Below are 21,418 nucleotides of genomic sequence, written 5' to 3' on the forward strand. Positions count from 1 at the left end.
ATACATTGTGAGGACAAACGCTTTTCTAGTAGCCATAGTAAAAAGGTAAAAAGAAACAGGTGAAATTAGTTTGAACACTATATTCTATTTAGCCTAATCTATCTAAAATTATTTCCATTTATAATCAACATAAAAATTATTGAGCTAGTTTATAGTTTTTTGTACTAAGTCTTCAGAATCCAGTATGTAATTAGGATGTTGGACCTACCACCTGATAGATGCCCGACAGCCACACAGGGCCGGAACCCTCTGTATCGGACAGCCCAGTTCTATACTTACCAAAAAAAAAATAGACTTGATTTTTCACAGGTTCACAGCAATAGTGGCCAAAAGGTACAGAGGTTTCACATATAGCCCCTGCCCCCCCATCACAGCCTCCCCCATCACCCCCACCCCCCACCAGAGTGGGACATTTGTTTACAATCGATGGACCTACCTTGCTCCATCATTATCATCAAAACATACATATGTACACACACATACATATTTTTACACAACCAGTCTCCTCACCCTCATCACCTCTTCACTGAGCTCAGCGTTTCCCTTCAAACCTGCTCCTCCTCCAGCTTCCCCTAGTCACTGGGCCAGAGCCCCAAGGGAAAAAAAAAACCCTAAACTATTTCTATTTCAAAAATTAAATAAAATGAGGGAATTGAACTTAAAAATTAAGCATTTTAAATAAAGGCAATAAAAAACATAAAAGAACCAAGTGAGCCTTTGGGACATGGATGTTTATAAAGGTGGTTCCTAATCCGGAAGTGCTGGTCTTCAGGTGGAGAGAGGGGTCCAAGCTGATGTCTGGCCTGGATCTGTGATGCGGGCTCCTCTCCCCGGGCTTCAGCCCCGCCCCCTAGCCGGTTTAAGCCCCGCCCCTCACCTGCATCTTGCGAAGCTGCTTCACCGCCTCCTCCTTGCCCTGCCCTGCAGCAGAGGTCTGGGCCTTCAGCTCCTCCAGCTCGGCCTCCAGCTTCTTGCGGGCAGCTACCGCCAGAGCACGCTGCTTGCGTTCCTCATCCCGCTCCACCTCTGCATCCCGCAGCTGGAGGTTGTGGGGGAAGGACGGGAGAGGCGGGCTCAGGGCTCAGGGCACAGGAAGCCCAGGTTCCCCCTACATGCCAGTGACATAGAGGTGCAACCTCCAGCTCCTGCCCCTGCCTCTCCACCCCAGACCTTCCTCTCCGTTCTGGTGCCCCAGCCTCCACTCTACTCCCACCGCCCTCCTCCAACCCATTTCCAGCGGGGCTCCAGAGGGTCTCTGTATACTCAGAGCTGACCCTGCTCCTCCCATGCTCAGAAATCACTGTAGTAGAGGGCCTCACCCTCAGCAGACCACAGGACTGAATCAGTAATGAATGAATGGTGCACAGAAGGAGAGCGTGATGTACACATGAGAAGGCGGGTGAGAGTCAGTGAATGAGGTTGTGGAGGAAGGGGGTGTGGGCCAGCTGGTCAGTGAGCGCATGGGTAGGTTGGGAGTGCACTGGGCTAGGGTTTGGGGAGTGGTTGGGATGCGGAGAGGTGGTTGCTTGGTAGGTTAGGTGGATGGAGAAACTGGACTCACAGTTCGTTGTGTAGAAGTGTTTGTTGGTGGTTGAGTGGTGGGTGGATGAATGGTTTGATGGATGGAGAGAGTCTGGGTATGTCATTGGGGAATGTTGGATCTGTGTGGAGGTTCATGGGTTAGGTGGAGAATGGGTTGGGGAACAGGGGGCTGGTGGACTAGCAGACAGCACTTGGGTAGAAACACTGGGGAGCAGGTGGGTGGGTGAGACTTCAAGCCCCTTTTGCTGCCCGTAAGCTCCAGGGCACAGCCAGCTGGTTGGGTACCCTGCAGCCTCCCGCTTGGCCTGCTGGTACCTGCTTGGCCAACTGCCTCCGTCTCTCCTCACCAGCCTCGTCTCGGCCCTGTAGGTCACGCTCGTGCTGCGTCTTGAGAGCCTGCACAGTCACTTCCAGGCGCAGCTTGGTGTCCTCGGCTGCTGTCAGCTCATCCTCCAGCTCTGTCATCTGTGTTCGAAGGTCGTTGGCTGCCTGTTCTGCCACCCGGCGGGCTCGTTCCAGCTCATGTACCTGGTGGGGAGGGAGAGTGAGCATTGGACACTGAGGAGAGGCCAGGGTCCTAGATCTATCCTAGGGTAGAGTGAGGGGACCCCAAGTCTATGTGCCCATCCTAGTTCATTCATTCATTCACTTATTCGAAACTTCCTGGGCACCTACTTACTATGTCTCATTCTGAGTCATCCTAAAACATACTTTATTAATAACCTATGCATGACAATTCTATAGCTGAAGCTCTTGAAAATCTAATTCAAATGTTTGTTAGATCAGCTGATTCTCACTCGGGGTGAATAATGTCCTTATGAGTTTTGTGATTTTGAATTGTGAGTTCACTTCACTGGGACTTCATCTTTGGGAATCCAGTGTGGAAAGGGGTTGAAGACATGCAACTTCAGAGCCGTCAGTGTGGGTTTCTGCCAGACTCCCCAACATATCACCAACCCACGAGCCCCTTTGATTTTTTTCTCAGCTTGGGAGTTTCCCAGACCTTTTGAGAGGTGTAAATTAAAACCCCAAACACCCTTTGAAAGCCAATCTGGGCTTATGAATTCTCGGAGAGCCCCCCTCGCACCTCTCCTTAATTGTCACCTTCTCAGAGAAGTGTTTCTTGACCTGTCAGGGCCTCCCTGTTACCCGTGCTCTAGGCACTGAGCCCTCTTCGACTCAGCCTTAGTCACAATGGTCATTTAACATGTGCTTAACTGTCCCCCACATTGGGCTGTGAGTTCCACAGGGCAGGGACTATGTCTGCATATGACCACAGCCGATGACACTCACGGAAATGCTGGTCAGCCATAAGTGTCTACTTTTAGCCCTTGGAAGGGGCCAATTGGTCTCCTTTACTATCTGGCACCTGCCAATCAATTTTGTTTACTTGCAGGAATCAAACTTTCTCCCATCAACATACCATTTCCCACAAAGGCCTTTGGAGTCACTATAAATAACTTGACAGTTTTCCCAAAGAAAAGGCCTTAGTTTCAGTATGAGTTGGATTTTGGCTCCAGTATCCCTGGGGGTGCAGACCAAGGGTACGTCATGAGGTTACGGGTTCTCTTCAGGTCTGGCTAAATGCTCCAGCGGATTAATATCAAAGTGTGTGAAGAAAATATAGCCCTCATCTGTCACACCCACAGGAGTACGCGGTCTAACAATAAGGAAGTATGTTGGCAATGTGTCTGTCCAAGGACTCAGCTAAACACATATTCTGTCAACGCCTTCCGTCATTAGTCAGGATGACCTGCGTCCCTGGGCCTGTCCCGGCTGGTGCCCCACACATGTATTTATTAAGTGAATGAAGGTAGGATGCAGTGGAGGGTGTAGTGGACCTTTCTGAAGGCTGGGACACGGGCTGGGTGGGCAGGCCTGGGAACAGGCCTGGGGTACCCCTCACAGGCCCTGGAGGGGAAGACAGAGGCCTGATGGGGTTGTGGGTGGCAAGGTGGGGTCTCCTCACATTGTGTGTGTGTGTGTGTGTGTGTGTGTAAGTGTGTGGTACGTGTGTGTGAATGTGGTGTGTGTGTGGCATGTGTGTGTGCGTGTACATACTCATGTTTGGGGAGTGGTTCTCAGCCTGTATGTTGTGGTAAATTCTCTTCATGTTCTCTCTCTCTCTGAGTATTCACACACACATGTGATGAGTAATTCTCATGCTCTATGCGTACATGTGAACATGTGTGTTTAACAGAAGATGCTTCTTACATTCCATATACATGCATATGAACATGTTTGTTTTGTGAGCAGCTTTCATGTTCTGTGTATGAACATGTGTGTCTGATGGAAGATTTTTCTCACACTCGGTGTATGTGAACACGTATTTGGTTAGCAGCCCTGCTCCTGTTGTGCTTGTGCATGAACACATGACTTGGATGGCTAGTTCTCTTCGTGCTGTGTGAGACAGCAACACACATGTGTGTATGTCTCTCTCCCAGCACCAAGTGTGCAGGCAGTTGTCACATGGGTGTCTCAGAGAGTGGGGGCTTCACTCACGCTCTTGCCAACGTCATCCTTGCTGCTCAGCAGTTCCTCCAGCTCTGCCCGCAGGGCCCGGTTCTGCCGCTCCAGCTCCTCACGTGCTTCCTGTTCCTCCTCCAGTGCCCGTGTCAGCGCCAGGGCCCGAGCCTCACGCTCCCGGCCCTCTGCCTCGACCCGCTCACGCTCCTCCACTGCCCGCAGCACGACTGCCTTTTCCTCGGCCAGGAGCTTCCGGGTGGAAGGAGATGGGGTGGGGGAAATAGATTAGCTGAAAGGAGTGTACAAGGGGGTGGGGAAGAGGGAGCAGCCAAGCCAAGAACAGAGACAGACAGACAGAGGCAGACATAAGAGGGAGGTAGAGGGATTAAAGTCACAACCATGTGCCAAACCAGCTTAACTTTTGAATGGATCAGAACTGATCAGTCTGTCACTCTAGATACCCAACAGAGGCAAGGTGTTTCTTCTTGGGGTAGTGGTAGAAAAAACATATACCTATATTTTTAAAATGTACTTCAACCATGACTGTATTTTTTAAGATACAGTAATTGAAAACAATAAAACTCACAAGACATGCAAAAAAAGGAAGAGAGCAGCACTCAGTCAAGAGAAAAATCAATCTATGGAAACATCCACAGAAGACCAAGATATTATCACACCAGGACTGTGATAAGTAAGTTTCAAAACGAGATGGATACAATGGGTGAAGAGTCAGGGTTATTCCAGGAGGGATTTGAAACTGTAATACAGAACCAAATAGAAATGTCAGAACTGGAAAATATGGTATCTGAAATAAAAAAGTTATTGGATGAAACTGAGAGCAGACTGGACACAGAAGAGTCAGTAAAATTGAAAACAGATCAATACAAATGATCTAAATAGAGCAAAGAAAGAAAAAAAAAACATTGCAAAACAATTAACAGAGCTTTAATAACCCATGAGACAGCATCAGGCAGTTAAACATACATGTGTCAAGAGTCCCAGAGGAACTGGGAGAAAACCCAATGGGATCTATATAAAAATCTACTAGTATTAATAAGTGAGTTTAGCTAGATTGTAGGATTCAAGATTAATATAAAAAAATTGATTGCATTTCTATATCTTAGCAGTCAGATGTTGAAATAAAAATAAAAGCATTTAAAATAGCATCAAAAATATGAAATGCTTAGCAACAAATCTGATAAAGATGTAAAGATGTACGCTAAAAACTACAAAACATTTCTGAGATAAATTACAGAAGATCTAATTAAATGGACATATATACCATGTTCCGGGGCCATAAAACTCACTATCATTAAGATGTCAATTCTTCCCAAATTGATCTACAGATTCAATGCAATCCAAAATCAGAAGGATTTTTTTGGTGCAGAAATTGACAAATTGATTCTAAAATACGTAGGAAAATTCAAAGGAACTAGAAGAAGCAAAACAACCTAGGAAAAAGGAGAAAAAAATTGGAGAACTTACATTATCTAATTTTCAATATGTATGCAAAAGCAGGTCAGTGGAGTGAGTCTTTTCAACAAATAGTGTTTGAACAATTAACATCCCTGTAAATAAGTCTCACTTAATGTTATTGACAGGTGACTTTAAGCAAAATGACATGTAACAAAACCAATTTTATCATAGGCTAATTGATATAAAAAAGAATTAAGTTCCTACACCATCTCATCAACATTATAATGAAACAACACTGAATGAAATGACATTATTTGAGGACCTGCTGTACATAAAAAATTAACTTGGAGCCATGAGAGCACCATCTAAAAAGTTAACTCAAAGTGGATCATAGACTTCAATATAAAACCTGAAACTAGAAAACTTCTAGGAAAAAACAGAGGAGGAAACCTTATACAACACCAAAAGCATAACCTATAAAATAACTAATTAATAAATTGGACTTCATCAAAATTTAAAATTTCTGCTCTTTGAAAAACTATATTAAAAGAGTGAAAAGACAAGACATGGACTGAATGAAAATATTTACAAAACTATAGATCTGATAAAGAAATTGTATTCAGAATATGGAAAGAACTTTCAAAATTCAATAAGAAAAGAAATGACTCAATTTTTTTTTTTTTAAAGAAAAGGGCAAAAGATTTGAACAGACACTTCACCAAAGATGTATGGATGGAAAATAAGCACATGAGAAGATGTTCAACATCATAGTTCATCAGGGCTATGTGAATTAAAACCACTACAACCTATTAAGAAGACTAAGGTTTTATTCCTAATAGGCAAAAACTAGAAACAACTCAAACGTTTATCAACAGGTTACTGGATATATAAAATGCGGTTTATCTATACAGGAATAATACTGAACAGTAAAAAACGGGATAGATTATTGATACATGCAAAAACATGGATGAATCTCAAAGTAATTATTCTGAGTGAAAGAAGCCAATAAAAAGAGATTTATATAAAAAAAACATACAAAATTCTAGGAAACACACAAAAAAATTAAGCTCTATGATGAGGAAGTCCTAGTCACAGCAACCAGACAAGAAAAGGAAATAAAAGCCATCCAAATTGGAAAGGAATAAATAAAAACTGTCATTATTTGCAGATGACATGATACTGTATATAGAGAACCCTAAAGATTCCACCAAAAAAAAAAAAACTATTAGAACTGATAAATGAGTTCAGTAAAGTAGCAGGATACACAATTAATATTCAGAAATCAGTTGCATTTTTATACACCAATAACATACTAGCAGAAAGAGAAATTAAGAAAACAATTCCATTTACAACTGCATCAAAAAATACCTAGGAATAAATTTAACCAAGGAGGTAAAAGACTTGTACTCAGAAAATTATAAGATGTTGAAGAAAGAAATTGTAGATACAAATAAATGAAAACATGTATCATGGATAGGAAGAATTATATCATTAAAATGTCCATACTACCCAAAGCAATCAATAGATTCAATGCAATCCATACCAAAATGTCAATGGCATTTTTCACAGAACTATAACAAATAATTCTAAAATTTATATGGAACCACAAAAGACCCTGAATAGCCAATGTAACCTTGAGAAAGAAGAACAAAGTTGGAAGTATCATGCTACCTGATATCAAACTATACTACAAGGCCACAGTAATCAAAACAGCATGGTATTGGCATAAACACAGACACATAGATCAGTGGAACAGAATACGGAGCACAGAAATAAACCCACACCTATATGGTCAGTTAATCTATGACAAAGGAGGCAAGAATATACAATAGGGGTAAAGATAGTCTATTCAATAAGTGGTGTTGGGAAAACTGGATAGATGCATGCAAAAAAATGAAATTAGACCACCTTCTCACACCATATACAAGAATAAACTCAAAACAGATTAAAGACTTAAATGTAAGACCCTGAAACCATAAAACTCGTAGAAGAAAACATAGGCATTAAACTCTCTGACATTTTTCTTAGTAGTATTTTTTTCTGATATAGCTCCTTGGGCAAAGGAAATAAAAAGAAAAAATAAACAAATGGGACTACATCAAACTAAAAAGTTTTTGTACAGCAAAAGAAACCATCAACAAAATGCAAAGACAACCTATTGATTGGGAAAAGATATTCTCTAATGATACAGCCGATAGGGGGTTAATATCCAAAATTTAGAAAGAACTCATATAACTTAACACGCATACTCATAAAAAACCCAATCCAATTAAAAATTGGCAGAGGATCGGAATAGACATTTCTCCAAAGAGGACATACAGATGGCCAACAGACATATGAAAAGATGCTGAATGTGACTAATCATCAGAGAAATGCAAATTAAAGCCACAATAAGATACCACCTCACACCTTTCAGAATGGCTACCATCAATAAATCAACAATGAGTGTTGGCAAGGATGTGGAGAAAAGGGAACCCTTGTCATTGTTGGTGGGATTGCAAATTGGTGTAGCCTCTATGGAAAACAGTATGGAGGTTCCTCAAAAAATTAAAAGCAAAAGTACCTTATGACCCAGTAATTCCACTTCTGGGTATTTATCTGAAGAAACCCAAAACAATAATTCAAAAAGACATATGCTCTGCTATGTTACTGTAGCATTACTTATAATAGTCAAGATATGGAAGCAACCTAAGTGCCCATCAATAGACAACTGGATAAAGAAGATGTGGTATATACATACAATGAAATATTACTCGACCATAAAAAAAGAATGAATTCTTAACCATTTGTGACAACATGAATGGACCTAATGGGTATTAAGCTAAGTGAAATAAGTCAGACAGAGAAAGACAAATACCATATGATTTCACTTATATGTGGAATCTAAAGAACGAAATAAATGAACAAACAAAACAGAAACAGACTCATAGATACAGAGAACAAACTGATGGCTGGCAGAGGGAGATGGTTGGGGGACGGGGTAAAAAGGTGAAGGTATTAAGAAGTATAAATTGGTAGCTACAAAATAGTGACAGGATGTAAAGTAGAGCATAGGGAATACAACCATTAATATTGTAATAACTATGTATGGTTGCAGATGGGTACTAGGCTTATAGGGGGGATCACTTCATAAATTATATAAATGTCTAACCACTATGCTGTACACCTGAAACTAATATAAAATAATATTGAATGTCAACTGTAATTGACAAATAAAAAAAATCTGAGTCTCAATGATCTATGGGACAGCATTAAGCAGTCAAACATAAATGTATTTGGAATCCAAGAAGAAGGGGAAAGAAAAAAAATGAAGAAGAAAAATATTTGAAGAAATAATGGCTGCAAATTTCCATGTCTGATCAAAAACACCAACCCACAGCTGTAGGAAGCTTGGCAATCCCAAAGCAGGATACATACAAACCCCCACAGCTGCACATATTATAGTCAAACTGCTAAAAACTAAAGATAAAGAGAAAAAAATTAAACCAGCTAGAAAAACACATTACATGACTCACAGGGACACAATGATTTCAATGACTGCTAACTTTTCATCTGAAACAATGGAGGCCAGAGATAATGGAATGATCTGTTCCAAGAGCTGAAAGAATAAAACCGTTGTTGACCTAGAATTCTATACCCAGTGAAAATATCTTTCAAAAGTGAAAGCAAATAATGATGCCTCCATTTTCTAGATGAAGAAAACGAGGCACAGAGAGGGTTGAGCAATTTTCCCAAGCCACACAGCCAGAAAGGGGCTAAGCTGGGATTCGAACCTCAGGTTGCCTGATCTTAATGCTCTGGGGCTCTGTGATTTTTATTAGGTTTGTGCAAAAGTAATTGCAGTTTTTGCAATTATTTTTAACCTTGTAAACTGCAATACTTTTGCACCAACCTAATATTTGTTCCTTGGATTGCCAGATGTTTAATATTATCCCCATTTCCTAGATGGGCACACTGAGGCTGAAATGGGAAAAGTGGCTTGCCTGAGGCACTCAGTGAGGCAGCAGGAGAAGTGAGACGTGTTATTTCATTTAATCCTCATCAGTATCCTCTGGTGAACCTTCAGGACACGTTTGGGAGTAAAATGGGGCTATACTTATTCTGGGACAAGAGACATAAGCCAGGATGGATGAGCATCTTATTTTATACTTAGATGGAAGAAACATCTTGCCCTAAGGTCCCCCCCCCCAAGTTCATAGTGGAGCTGTAACATCACACATTACTGAGGGTTCACAACGACTGTGGGAAGTACGGATTAGCATCCTGCTGTCCCATCGGGTAACCCAAGGTGACCCACCTGGTCAAACTTGCGCTGCTTCTTCTCCAGCGTGCTCACAAGCTGCCGTTGCTGCTCCAGGTCCATGGTGGCATCGTCTAGCTCCTGTTGCAGCCGCCGGCGGCCCCTCTCCAGCCGCTCCACAATCTCCGTTTTTTCTGTCAGGCGTTGGGTCAGGGCCTCAGCCTCGCGGGCTGCCCGGCGCCGTGCTTCTTCCCCTGCTTCCAGTGCCCCTGCCTCCTCCTCCTGGCGCCGCCGCCACTCTGAGAGCTGGGGGGAGGAGACAGGGGGTGGGTGGCAGTCATGTCTGTGACCAAGGTGTGAGTTGATAGCACCCCTTTTCTCAAATGCGACTGAGGCCTAAAGAGGGAAATGACTCACTCCATGGGGCTCTTCTCTCCTTTGGAGTAGGATTGAGGTTGTAAGTTCTATGAACCCCAGCTCCTCCAGGAGATTAAAATTATTCTCACTGGGACCCAGAAGACGAATCAGACTTGGGCTCTGCCCTGGGGAATGTTCAGTCTGATGGGGAAGACTGAGGGTCACGGCCAGGGTGGTGGAGGCTAAGGTGGGGGAATCATGGGAGTTCAGAGAAGAGGTTCAGAATCTGTTTAGAACATTCAAGGGAGACTTCCTAGAGGAGGAGGCATTTGAGATGGATCTTAAAGTATGCATAGGAGTTTGCCAGTTGAAGAAGGATACTTGCAGGCATGCATTCAACACTCACTCACTCAACAGGTACTTCTCAAGGCCTCCCACACATCAGGTTCTATGTTGGCCTATGTTGGGGACCAGATCTAACTCTGATAGGGTTCCACTTTAAAGGAGGCTCCCCATTTGGTGTGTGTGGGGGGGGAACTCATGGGCAGAGAGTGTTCCAGCCCAGGGTGGTTAGAGTGGGGACAGGGGAGAAAGAAGTGTTGTGGGAGCTCATAAGGGATGGTCAGGGACTTCCCACAACAGGAGATGCTAAGTTCTGAAGAATGAAAAGTATTTCCCAATGAAGTGGGAAAAAAGAGGTGAGAGATGAACACAGCTAAAGACAAAGGAAGGATCAGAGAATACAGGGCCTCTGACACTCAGGTAAGAGGCATGGAGTCTGTCCAGAGGACGCTGGGGAGCCATGCGAGGGCTGTGAGCAAGAGAAGGGCAGGGTCACCATTAGGGGTAGAAAGACCACAGGGAGGGTGAGCTGGAAGGAGAGAGACTGCAGGCGGCTGAGATGAGGAACCAGGTGGCAGAGGAGGAGGAGCTGGGCTGGGGCTGTGGATGGAAAGTAGGCAATGAAAACAGGGAAGTGGGGTCAGGAGGGACGGGGCTCTGCACTGATAGGCTCTGGGGGCTGAGGGAGAGTCAGAGGTGAGACTGGTACCCAGAAATCTGGCCTTTGGCTAGTTGGGCCATGGGGCCATCCTTGAGTTGGGAAACCTGGGAGGAGCAGGTTGGGGGATTAAGTGTCCCCTTGAGAGCTCCCTCCAGGACTTCTTACCTGGACCTGGGCCGTCTGCAGCTCACGCCCTGCCCGCTCCCTGGCGGCTGCCTCCTCCTCCAGCTGCTCCCGTAGCCCTGCCACCTCAGCCTCCAAGGCTCGCACCCGGGACCCCAAGGCCAACTTTGCCCTGGTCTCCTCCTGCAGCAGCTCCTGTAGATAGAGAGGAGAATGCATGTCAGGCATGGGCAGAGGGGTGGAAGGTGCGGGGATGGGGGCTTGGTGCTGACGGTGGGCTGCAGTTACCTGGCTGTCGTGCAGCTGGGCCTCTGTGCTGCTCAGCTCTTTGCTCAGCCTGATGGCTCTGGACTCAGCCTCGCTCAGTGCCCCAGACATGTTCTCAAGTTCAGCCTGTGGGGAAGGGGTACCTTCTAATGGCGGCTTCCACCCAGTAGACCCTATCGGTTCCTCTACCACCCATCTCTACCACACGTGGCCGGTGGGAATGTAAAATGGTGCAGCTGCTATGGAAAACAGTCTGGCAGGAACTCAAATGGTTAAACATAGAGTTACCATATTGCCTAGCAATTCTGCTCCTGGGTATATACCCAAGAGAAGTGAAATACATGTCTACGCAAAAAACTGTGTACAGGAGTGTTCTTAGCAGGAAGATTCACATCAGCAGAAAAGGAGAAACACCCAAATGTCCATCAGCTGACGAATGGGGAAACAAAATGTGCCTAGGAAATATTCTAAGCACTTTACAGCTATCGGTTCACTAGATTCACCCACCAACCTTATGAGGTAGTTATTATTCCCAGTTTACATAAAGGAAAGCTGAGGCACAGAGAGGTAAGGAAATGTGCCTAAGATCACAGCTACAAGTGATGGAACTGAGATTTGAGCCCAGGTAGAATGGCTCTAGGGCTGTGCTTTCCACTATGGTAGCCCCTACCCATATGTGACTATTTAAACTAAAATTAAATAAAGTGAAAATCCAGTTCCTCAATTGTACTTGTCACATTTCGAGTGCTCACTAGCCAAGTAGATAGTACTAATACAGAACTTTTACAACACTAAAGAAACTTCTACTGGATAGTGCTGCCTAGAACTCCTGCTATCGGCCACCAAACTCTACTTTTGGTGTCACTTTTATTTTTGTAATATGTAAAGTGCTTACTTACTACAGTGACCACTACATAGCATGGTTCCATTTGGGGCAGACCTTAGCTATTCCCCCAAATCCATTCTCCCCTGGTCCCACTGTAACAGGCTATTTACTAGACCATGGCTGCCAGCTAGAAACTACATTTCTTATCCTCCCTTGCAGCTAGCTGTGGTCATGTGATTATGTTATGGCCAATGGATTGCAAGCAAAGTGATGTATGCAAATTCTGTCCCTTGCTAAACTGGAGCACAGATGTGCCTATAATCCAGATTGCACTCTGAAGATGAAGTTGTGCAGCAACAAGAGGAAGAAATCTGGGTCTTGAGTCACCTCGTGGAACATAGTGTCTGGCCAGCCTCGACTACTTGAGTCTGTTTCTTGAGAGGGAAAGGCAGATGTCTTTTATTTAAGCTGATTAATTCTGGGTCTATTTGCTATAGTAGCCTAACATTTACCCTGGGTCTCTGTTCATCTGGAAATTAAAAACTGTAACGGTGTTTTCCCCCGGAGGGATTGGAGAATTAAAAGTTATTCTTTCCTCCGTTCTTTTTTGCTTGTTTGTATTCTCAATAATGAACAGATATCAATTAGTCATTTCATTAAGACATAATGCAATTAAATTAAAAAACCCACTATTCTCCTAATAGTCACAGAATGATATTGTCCAGGCATTCACACCAGGCGTTTCTAATCAGACCATAGATTATTGAAGGCCAGAGAACAGAATGGAGGGTGAGGGCTGTGGCAGGGTTAAGAGCTACAGGGTCAGGCAGGCCTGGGTTCGGGTTTTGCTCTCAGTGACCTTAGACAATCAACTTCACCTCCCTGGGCCTCAGTTTCCTCATGTGTAAAGTGGGAACAATATTAGCACTTTCCCTAAAGGAGAGAGTCAGGAAGATTTAGTGAAATATATAGGATGCTTTTCGTACATAATAACCGCTCACCAAATACCGTGTTTGCTCGAAAATAAGACCTAGACAGACAATCAGCTCTAATGCATCTTTTGGAGCAAAAATTAATATGACCTGGTCTTATATTAAAGGCCCGGTCCTATATAAGACTGGATCTTATATTAATTTTTGCATTAGAGCTGATTGTCCGGCTAGGTCTCATTTTCGGGGAAACGCAGTACTAGCTATTCATGCCTGATTATGTTGGATAAGTTGGGAGGGGCAATGGGGTTGATGTGGACCAAACAGAAACCCAGAGAGGGCAGGTATCTCACCCAAGGTCACGCAGCAGAGATCACTACTGCCCTGGCCACCCCACTCACCTGGGCTCGCTGCAGCTTCTCGGCAACCTCTGCTCGTGCCCGCTCCCCATCACCAGCCCGGCCCTGCACCTCCTGCAGCTGTGACTCCAGGCGGCGCCTCCGCTGCTCACCCTCCTGACGCGTCGCCTGCAGGTTACTCAGCTCCACCCGTAGCTCAGACACCTCTGTCTCCAGAGCCAACCGGGTCTTTTCCCATGCACCTTTGCCCTGGCAGGGGAGAGACAAACAAAGATTTATGATTCCCTCCACCAACTAGGCCTGGCACACTCCTGTCTCAGGGCCTTTGCACTGTCTATTCCCCCTGGAATTCCTCAAATACCCAGGTACTTTACTGCCTCAGGGCCTTTGTACTCTCTGTTCCTTCTGTCTGGAATACACTTCGCCCTGACGCCAAGATGGTTCACTCCTCACCTCCCTCAGTTTTTCACTCAGATGTCACCTTTTCACAGAACCCTCCATGGCCCCCAGTTAAAATCACAAACCCCCCACTTAGCACTCTGATCCCCCTTTCCTGATCATTTTCCCACAGCATTATTACCCCAATATCTATTATGAACGTGTATTATATTGTTTACTCTCTGCCTCTCCATTAAAACAAGAGCCCCACAAGGAAGGGAGCACGGGTGGTTGTGTTGACTGCTGGGTCCCCAGAATCATCCCTGGAACACAGTATGCACTGAATTCATGCTGAATGACAGGTGGAATGAGGACATGAACACGCGAGGAAAGAACCTCAGACAGCTGGGCTGGCCTAGAACCAGCCAGAGGTACCTCCTCCAACCCAGCACCCTGCCGTGCCACCATGGCCCCCCAAACCCCCACTCTGCCCCGACCCACCCTCCGGGCCTGCTCCAGCTGCTCCGCCAGCTCTCCCAGCGCTTGGCTGTGGCGCTGCCTCAGCTCCTGCACTGCCGCCTCATGAACGCGCGTCTCTTCCTCCAGAGCCTTCTTCAATTCTGTCACCTCCTGTTCCCTCTTGGACCTTTGTTGGAGGAAGGGGGCAGGAAATAAAATTCCAGAGCAGAGGAAGGTAGGGGCTTTGGGGGAGCCCTCTTAACAGCAGTTGTGCTGGTTTATTTTTTCTCTCCAAGGATGGGGACCTCACTCTATATTCCCCAAAGGGATCTGGACAGCGATGCTGTGAGAGGAGTGTGGCTCTGAGGGTAAACTCCTGCTCATCTTTCAAAACCCTATTCAAAAGGCCCCTTTCCAAGGACGCCTTCCTGGACTCTCTCATAGATGTGGTTTAGGGGTCTTCTCTTACCATGTTACGTTACTCCATGAAAGCATGCTGTGTTCTGGATTGGGTCTGTTTTTAGTCCAAATCTGCCTCCTCTAGACCAGGAGTTTCTGGGGGCAATGCCTGGGTCTGACTCATCTCTGTCCCCAGCTGGCCCGGTCCATACCCAGAGCTGGTGCTCAGTAAACAAATGAGTGACTAAACCTCTGTGCAGATGGAGAGCTCGCACACAAGCCCTTCTCCTCCTCCACCCACCCTGCATATGCTCGGGCTGTGCCAGCCGCCGGGCAGTCCGGCCTCACCGGAGCTCCTGCTGTGCGTTGGTGGAGTCCAGAGTGTCCTCCAGCTCGCCCCGCAGCGCCTCCAGCTCCTCGCTCAGGTCCCGGCGCTGCTTCTCCGCCTTGGCCCTGGCCATACGCTCGGCCTCCAGGTCCTCCTGGGCCTCAGACAGCCCTGCTTGTGCCTCCCGCAGGGACTTGAGCAGCTGGGCCCGGGCTCCGCCTTCCTCCTCCACCCTAGGGGTGGACAAGGGCCATGGAGTTGGTACATAGGCAGGCAGGGGGCAGGGATGACTTCTGGGGTGGACAGGCCAGACGTGGACTTTGAGGGGGCCAGACCCAGTTTCAAACCCCAGTTCTGCCCCTGGGTATGTGCCTCCAGTACGCAGAGCCTGTTTTCTTAGCTGCAAAGTGGGAATGACACTAACAGTAATCACAGGGACATTTATTAAGCTCCTGCCACGTGCAAACCCTTGATTTTATCATCTCACTTAATGCTCACCCCAAATGAGGAAAATGAGGTACAGAGTGAGGAAAGTACTTGCTCTGGCCACATGGTCAGTGAGTGGCAGAGCTGACCTCAGAGTCCCGCCTTATAACCCCTACGGGACATGGCCTCTTGCAAAGAGAGGCTGGATCAAGGGGCGGTGCTGACTGGGGATTAAGTCCTCAGGGAACTGTGCAGACCAGGGTTTGTAGCCCCTGCTGGGTCACCTGCCCTGGCAAGTGACAACCTCTCTGAATAGCAGGTCTGTGAGAGGACATAACACCCCACTTCACAGGGCTGCCGTGAGGATGGCAATAAAAATAATGAGTGTAAAAGGCTACATGCTGCATGATTCCCTTTACATGAAATATCAAGAATAGTTAAGTCCTGTGTGGACAGAAAGCAGACTGGTGATGCTAGGGGCTGGGGGGAGGGGGAAATGCAGTGACTGCTTAATGGGTACCAGGCTTCCTTCCGGGGTGATGAAAACGTTCTGGAGCCAACACCGGGAATGCACCAAATGCCACTGAACTGTACACTTTAAAATGATTAATTTTATGTTCTGTGACTTTCATCTCAATGTAAAAAAAAATAACAAGAACAGATAAATAAAATAATAACAAGTAGTAACAGACACACCCAGCATTTACCTAGGGCTTAGGGTGTGCCAAGCATTTCATGAGGACTTTCTTATTTAATCCCCACACTAATCCTAGGAGTGACTTCTAAAGTCACCCCATTTTACAGACGAAGAAGCTGAGGCTAGAGAGGTGATATCAGTTGGGTGAGGTCATGTAGCCAGAAAGCGAAGGAGCCAGGATTTGAACTTGGGGGTTCTTACACACACACACACACACACACACACACCATGTACCAGAGATTCTAAGACGCATTTTCTATAATCAAGAGCGTCTCAGATTGCATGAAGCACAATGGTTAAAAAGCATCTGAAATACCCAGCACCATATCTGGCACAGTATTTGTGAATGACTGTGATTTTAATGATCATGATTCCTAAGCCGGCCAGACCACTTATCAAATCACAGCCTATGTGGTGTCGGGAGGCTGAGGGGGCGGGGTTGGGGGGAGCAGGGGAAAATCACATTTTCTTGCCCCAATTCTGCACCCAGAACTAGGCAAGTTACTAGACACCAGGGCTTTGTTTCACTTTTCCCTTAACCAGGTGGACTTAGATCTCTCGCTAGGGCCATTTTACACAAGGGAACACTGAGGCTCAGAAGGGGTGTGTGGCACATGTGTGGGTGGTGAGTGGCTCGGCTGGGCTTGGCACCCAGGAGGGTCTCGCTGGCGTGCCCCCCACACTGGCAGGCCACACGCGCACACTGCACACCCCACCAAGCCCGCCCCTGCACCTGGCCATAGCAGCCTGCAGCTCCTCCTCCTTGCGGCCCAGCTGGGCCCGCAGCTCCTCCACCCGCTGCTGCTGCTCCACCATCTGCTCCTGCAGCTCCGAGCTCTCCCCGTCCAGGCGCCGTTTCAGCTTCTCCAGCTCCTGGCGGCCCTTCTCCTCCTTCCGTAGGCGGTCTGGAGGTGGGAGAGGGGGCCATGTGCGAGGGCTCCACACCCACAGGCCTGGCAGCTCCCACGGAGACCCACAGCCCCAGCACAGGCAGGGTGCCAGGCGCAGCATCTCCCTCTATGCCTCCTCCTCATTCCAGCTTGCCCATCTTGGGGAACACCCGTGTCCCCCAGACACCGTCCTCTCCTCCTCGCCTCCAATGAGAGCCCCTGCTCCTGCTCACTGACTGTCTTTGCCTTGTCCTCTCCTCCCCATCTCCCCAGCCTCCTCCTGCAATCGCTCCATTCTGCTTCTGATTCTGAGTCTATAGCAAGGGACAGAGAGACAGAAAAAGTGCCTGAAAAAGTGAGTGGGGCAGTGAGAGAGAGAGAGAGAGAGAGAGAGAGAGAGAGAGAGAGAGAGACCCAAGACACCAAAGAGAGAGCAATAAAATGGGATTGAGAGAGACAGAAACTACGTAAGAGCTGGGAGGACACCCACTCGGTCCCAAGCCTTCTTTCCTGCCCCCATTTAGCAGATATGACCACTGAGGCCCTGTGGCACTGGAGGCTCCCCGAGAAGATGCCTCCCCATGGCTCCCTAGTGGGGGCGGGCACTCACCCTCCATGTCTGCAATCGTGGCCTCGTATTTCAATCGGAGCTTATTGAGGCTCTTGACCTTTTCCTCCTCCTCGGCGGCCTGGGATGAGAAGTCGGCCAGACGCTCCTCCAGTAGCCTCCGTTCCTGAGGGTGGTGAGAGAAGGGGGGGCCATCAGGAGCAGCACCCCCACCCGACCCTCGTCTTTGGTCTCATTCTCATTTGCCTTTCTGCTCATCTCCATCCTTCCCTGACCCTCCTGCTGCCAAGCCCTTCATCCCTTCCCATTCTCTTGGGTCTATACACCCACCCCAACTCACCAGCACATCTGCCAACTGCCATGTAGACTCCAGTTACTGGGAGTGCACCACCATTCATTGACCACCTTCCCATAGAGGGACCCTGAGAGTGATTCTAATCATTTGCTCTCCCAAACAACACGGCGGCCAACATTCTTGGACACCTTCTGCATTCGTGTGTGAGGTCTGGACCCTTGCTACTGCCCAAACTATGGTTCATGGACAAGCAGCATCAAATCAAACAGACGCTTGTTAGAGACAGCAAATCTCAGTTCCACCCTAGACCAGCTGCGTCAGATTCTGCATCTTAACAAGCTCCCCATATGATTCCCATGCACATGGGAGTTTGAGAAGCACGGGCTGGGAGCAGTACTTTTCACACCATGAGCAGTTTTGGAAATCCCATGTAGTGGGTTGGCATGACCCTCAAAACGAAGGCAATAGAACAGAGTAGAATAGAATAGGTATTGTACTACAGGAATGTTCCAGAAAACTCCTGTATTATTGAACTCTCAACTCAGGGCACTGATCCTCCTAGAAGCCTAAGTTCACCTTGCCCACCCCTGGAACAGATCAGGCCACCCTCTCCACAATTTTCTCTTCTTTTCTGACACAGTTTATAATTAAGTCACAAAATGTGAGTATGTTTACTTCCTCTGGTAACCCTTTCTCCCACCTGTGAGGGCATGAATGGTTCTCTAGCTAGTTCAAGACCACATCCCCTGCGCCTAGCCCACACTTAGCTGTAGCAGGTTAAAGATGGTGGCAGATTCTTCGCTGGGTACCCATCCAGGGATGGAGTCTAATTCCCCACCCCTTGGAGCTGTGACTGCTTTAAGCTCAGTGGTCTGCAAGCCACAGCTTGCAGGCCAAATCTGGCCCACTGCCTGTCTCTATAAATACAGTTTTATTGGGACACAGCCATGCACATTTGGTTATGTACGGTCTGTGGCTGCTCTCATGCTACAACGGCAGAACTGAGTGGTTGTTACAGAAATGGAGTGGTCCACAAATATTTATTTACTACCTGGCCTTTTAAAGAAAATATTTGCCAAAATCTGATCTACAGAATTCAGTGGAAGTGACACTGTGTCAGTTCCAGGCTTAAGCCTTTAAGAGGCCTGAATGCTTCTCTTCCCTTTCTCGGAGCCCTGAGCTGCCATGTCAGAAATCCAGGCTCGCCTGTGGGGAGAGAGGCCACATGGAGGAGCAACGAGACATCAGACATCCAGCCCCCACCACCATGCAATGGTGACTGCCAGAGAGAGCCACAGGCAGGACAGAGGAGGACCTGTGCTGCTGACCCACAGAACGATCGGCCAGCAGCACATGGCTTTGGGTGTCTGGTGATACAGCAGTAAGTAATGACACACAGTAGTTGCTCAATAAATGCCTGCTTGAGTGACAGTGTGACAAAGGGAGGCAAGGGGAGAGAAAGGGTTCAAGGGAAACACAGCTAAAACAGAGAGTGACAAAGACCCCAGAGGTGGAGGTCGCTGGGGGCAGATGCAGAGAGGGACCCACACACCCACCAATGCGCCCACTCCTCTGCCCTTGGGGGCTCACAGGCCATCACCGACCTTGCTCAGCTTGGCATTCTGATCTTCCAAGAGCAGCAGATCTTCCTCAAATTTCTTCAGCTTTGCCTCTGTCGTCACCTTCTCCAGTTGCAGCTTCTGCCGGGCCCCCTCCTCAGCCTCGAGGTGGGTCTCCAGCTCCTGGAGTAGGGAAGCGGGGTGGGTGGTGAGGATCCGCTGGGAGCTGGGGTAGAGGAGACAGTGTACAGACTCCCGGGGCTTCTGACTCAGACAGACCCACACTCTGGGTGAGGCTGGGAAGGATCAAACCCTTTCTAGTCTTCTTGTTTAATTCATTAGCTCAACAAGCATTTATTGAGTGCCTAGTGTATGCCGTGACATCTGGTAAAATTGGAAGAACCTAAAATGGCCTAACCACAAGACTTCCGACCATTCTGCTCCCATGGATAAGGTCCCCTAGCCAAGGGACCAGGCACAGAGCCTGCTTACACCTGTGTAGTGGACGTCAGTTGCCTGCCAGCCCTCAGAATTTAAGCAAACAAACCAATCACACCTTCCTGCAGGAACCAGGGGTCACCTCATCCTCTTGTTGCTACAAAGCTGCCTCCCACAGCCACAGCTTGCTCACTCTATTTCCTGAGGGCACCCCTGTGTGGCTCTCTGTGGTGTGGTGTCTGCCTCCCTCAGGCTGTGAGTTTTTGTGACTAATAAACTGCTGTCTATCTCATTCGTCCAGAGTTGGGTGTGGTGTGTTAGGCCATCTCCATGACCGAAGGGCAGCATGCCTCCCTCACCAACGGGGTAAAGAAGAGGTGATTAAAGCACACCTGAGCTCTTGACATGTGGCCAGGGTGACTGAGCAACTGAATTTTCCATTTAATTTTTTTATTTCAAATTTAAAAACAGACAATCACTGGAAAACTTTTAAGTATGTTTGGAATAACTTGGGTACGTAAATGTACTTTTTCAGCTGAAGAAGCTATGAAACACAAATGCAGATGAAGTACTGCCAAAGACAATTGAGCATCTGAGCTGAGATGTGCCACAAGTGTGAAGTACACACTGGATTTTGAGGGGCAACCATGGTGGGGAGGGGGCAGCTGGCCTGTGAATGCAGCAGCTCAGAGGCAGATGGAGCCAGGAGAAGGATAGCGGCAGAGACCAGAGGCTATCACTTCAGCACCTGGATCCAGCCATGCCTGAAGTTCATGCATGCTGGAGTTCCCCATGATTTGAACCAAAAAAGTATCCTTTTTGCTTAAGCCACTTTGAGCTGAGTTTTCTGCAGATTCATGGTCCAAAGACACATGGTTTGCAGAAGCAAAGGTGGGTGGGGTAGACAGAAGGGTAGGGGGAGGTGGCCTGTGGGCACTTGGAGACCAGACCTGTATGTGCTGCTGCAGCCTCTTCTTCTCATTTTGCAGCTGCCGGCTGCACTCCTCCTCCTCACCCACACGGGCCTCCAGCTCTGCTACTACCAGCTCCAGCTCCTGCTTGCGGGCTGCCAGCCGCCCCCTGGTCTCCTCGGCCTCAGCACACAGCTCTGCCTCTGCTCGCAGTTGGTCTGCCAGGCGGGCGCGCTCCTCTTCCAGCTAGGGATGGGGTAGGAGGTCAGTGGTCAGCAGGCAGTGCTCCCAGGATGGCTTTCAGCGGGGCACCAGGTCCCTCCTGCCCCAATTTGCTCTGCTCTGACATACAGCTCCCGAAGCCATTCCTACCTACCCCAGGTCCCCATCGCAGGATGACTCCACATCCTTCTCGTCACGGAGTCAGACCCCTGGGTGCCGTCCTCTCCCTCACCTCCTCACAGCCCATCAGTCTCAGCCCCTCCCACCCCTCCTGCCCCTGACTCTCTCCGCTCTGTCCCCTCTTCTGTCCCCCAACCCCA

At 47.5% G+C, this 21,418-nt stretch overlaps 1 protein-coding gene across 9 annotated transcripts in view; it reads right to left on the reverse strand.

The window, feature by feature from the left end:
• The window catches only part of MYH14 (myosin heavy chain 14), an 83,510-nt gene that overhangs the window by 15,001 nt on the left and 47,091 nt on the right, over positions 1-21,418 (reverse strand). For all 9 annotated transcript variants that reach the window (XM_019741559.3, XM_019741566.3, XM_019741564.3 and 6 more), the window contains 13 exons: positions 20,916-21,122; positions 19,573-19,710; positions 17,716-17,839; positions 16,949-17,120; positions 15,113-15,325; positions 14,408-14,552; positions 13,571-13,777; positions 11,436-11,540; positions 11,190-11,342; positions 9,722-9,970; positions 4,045-4,257; positions 1,858-2,070; positions 878-1,039 (listed from right to left, as the gene is read on the reverse strand). In XM_019741559.3, coding sequence (XP_019597118.2) covers positions 878-1,039; positions 1,858-2,070; positions 4,045-4,257; positions 9,722-9,970; positions 11,190-11,342; positions 11,436-11,540; positions 13,571-13,777; positions 14,408-14,552; positions 15,113-15,325; positions 16,949-17,120; positions 17,716-17,839; positions 19,573-19,710; positions 20,916-21,122 — 2,301 coding nt within the window. The remainder of the gene's footprint in view (positions 1-877; positions 1,040-1,857; positions 2,071-4,044; positions 4,258-9,721; positions 9,971-11,189; positions 11,343-11,435; positions 11,541-13,570; positions 13,778-14,407; positions 14,553-15,112; positions 15,326-16,948; positions 17,121-17,715; positions 17,840-19,572; positions 19,711-20,915; positions 21,123-21,418) is intronic.

This window comes from Rhinolophus sinicus, chromosome 8 (assembly GCF_057876585.1).
Source record: "Rhinolophus sinicus isolate RSI-liver-muscle chromosome 8, RSI-T2T, whole genome shotgun sequence".
Classification (NCBI taxonomy): domain Eukaryota; kingdom Metazoa; phylum Chordata; class Mammalia; order Chiroptera; family Rhinolophidae; genus Rhinolophus; species Rhinolophus sinicus.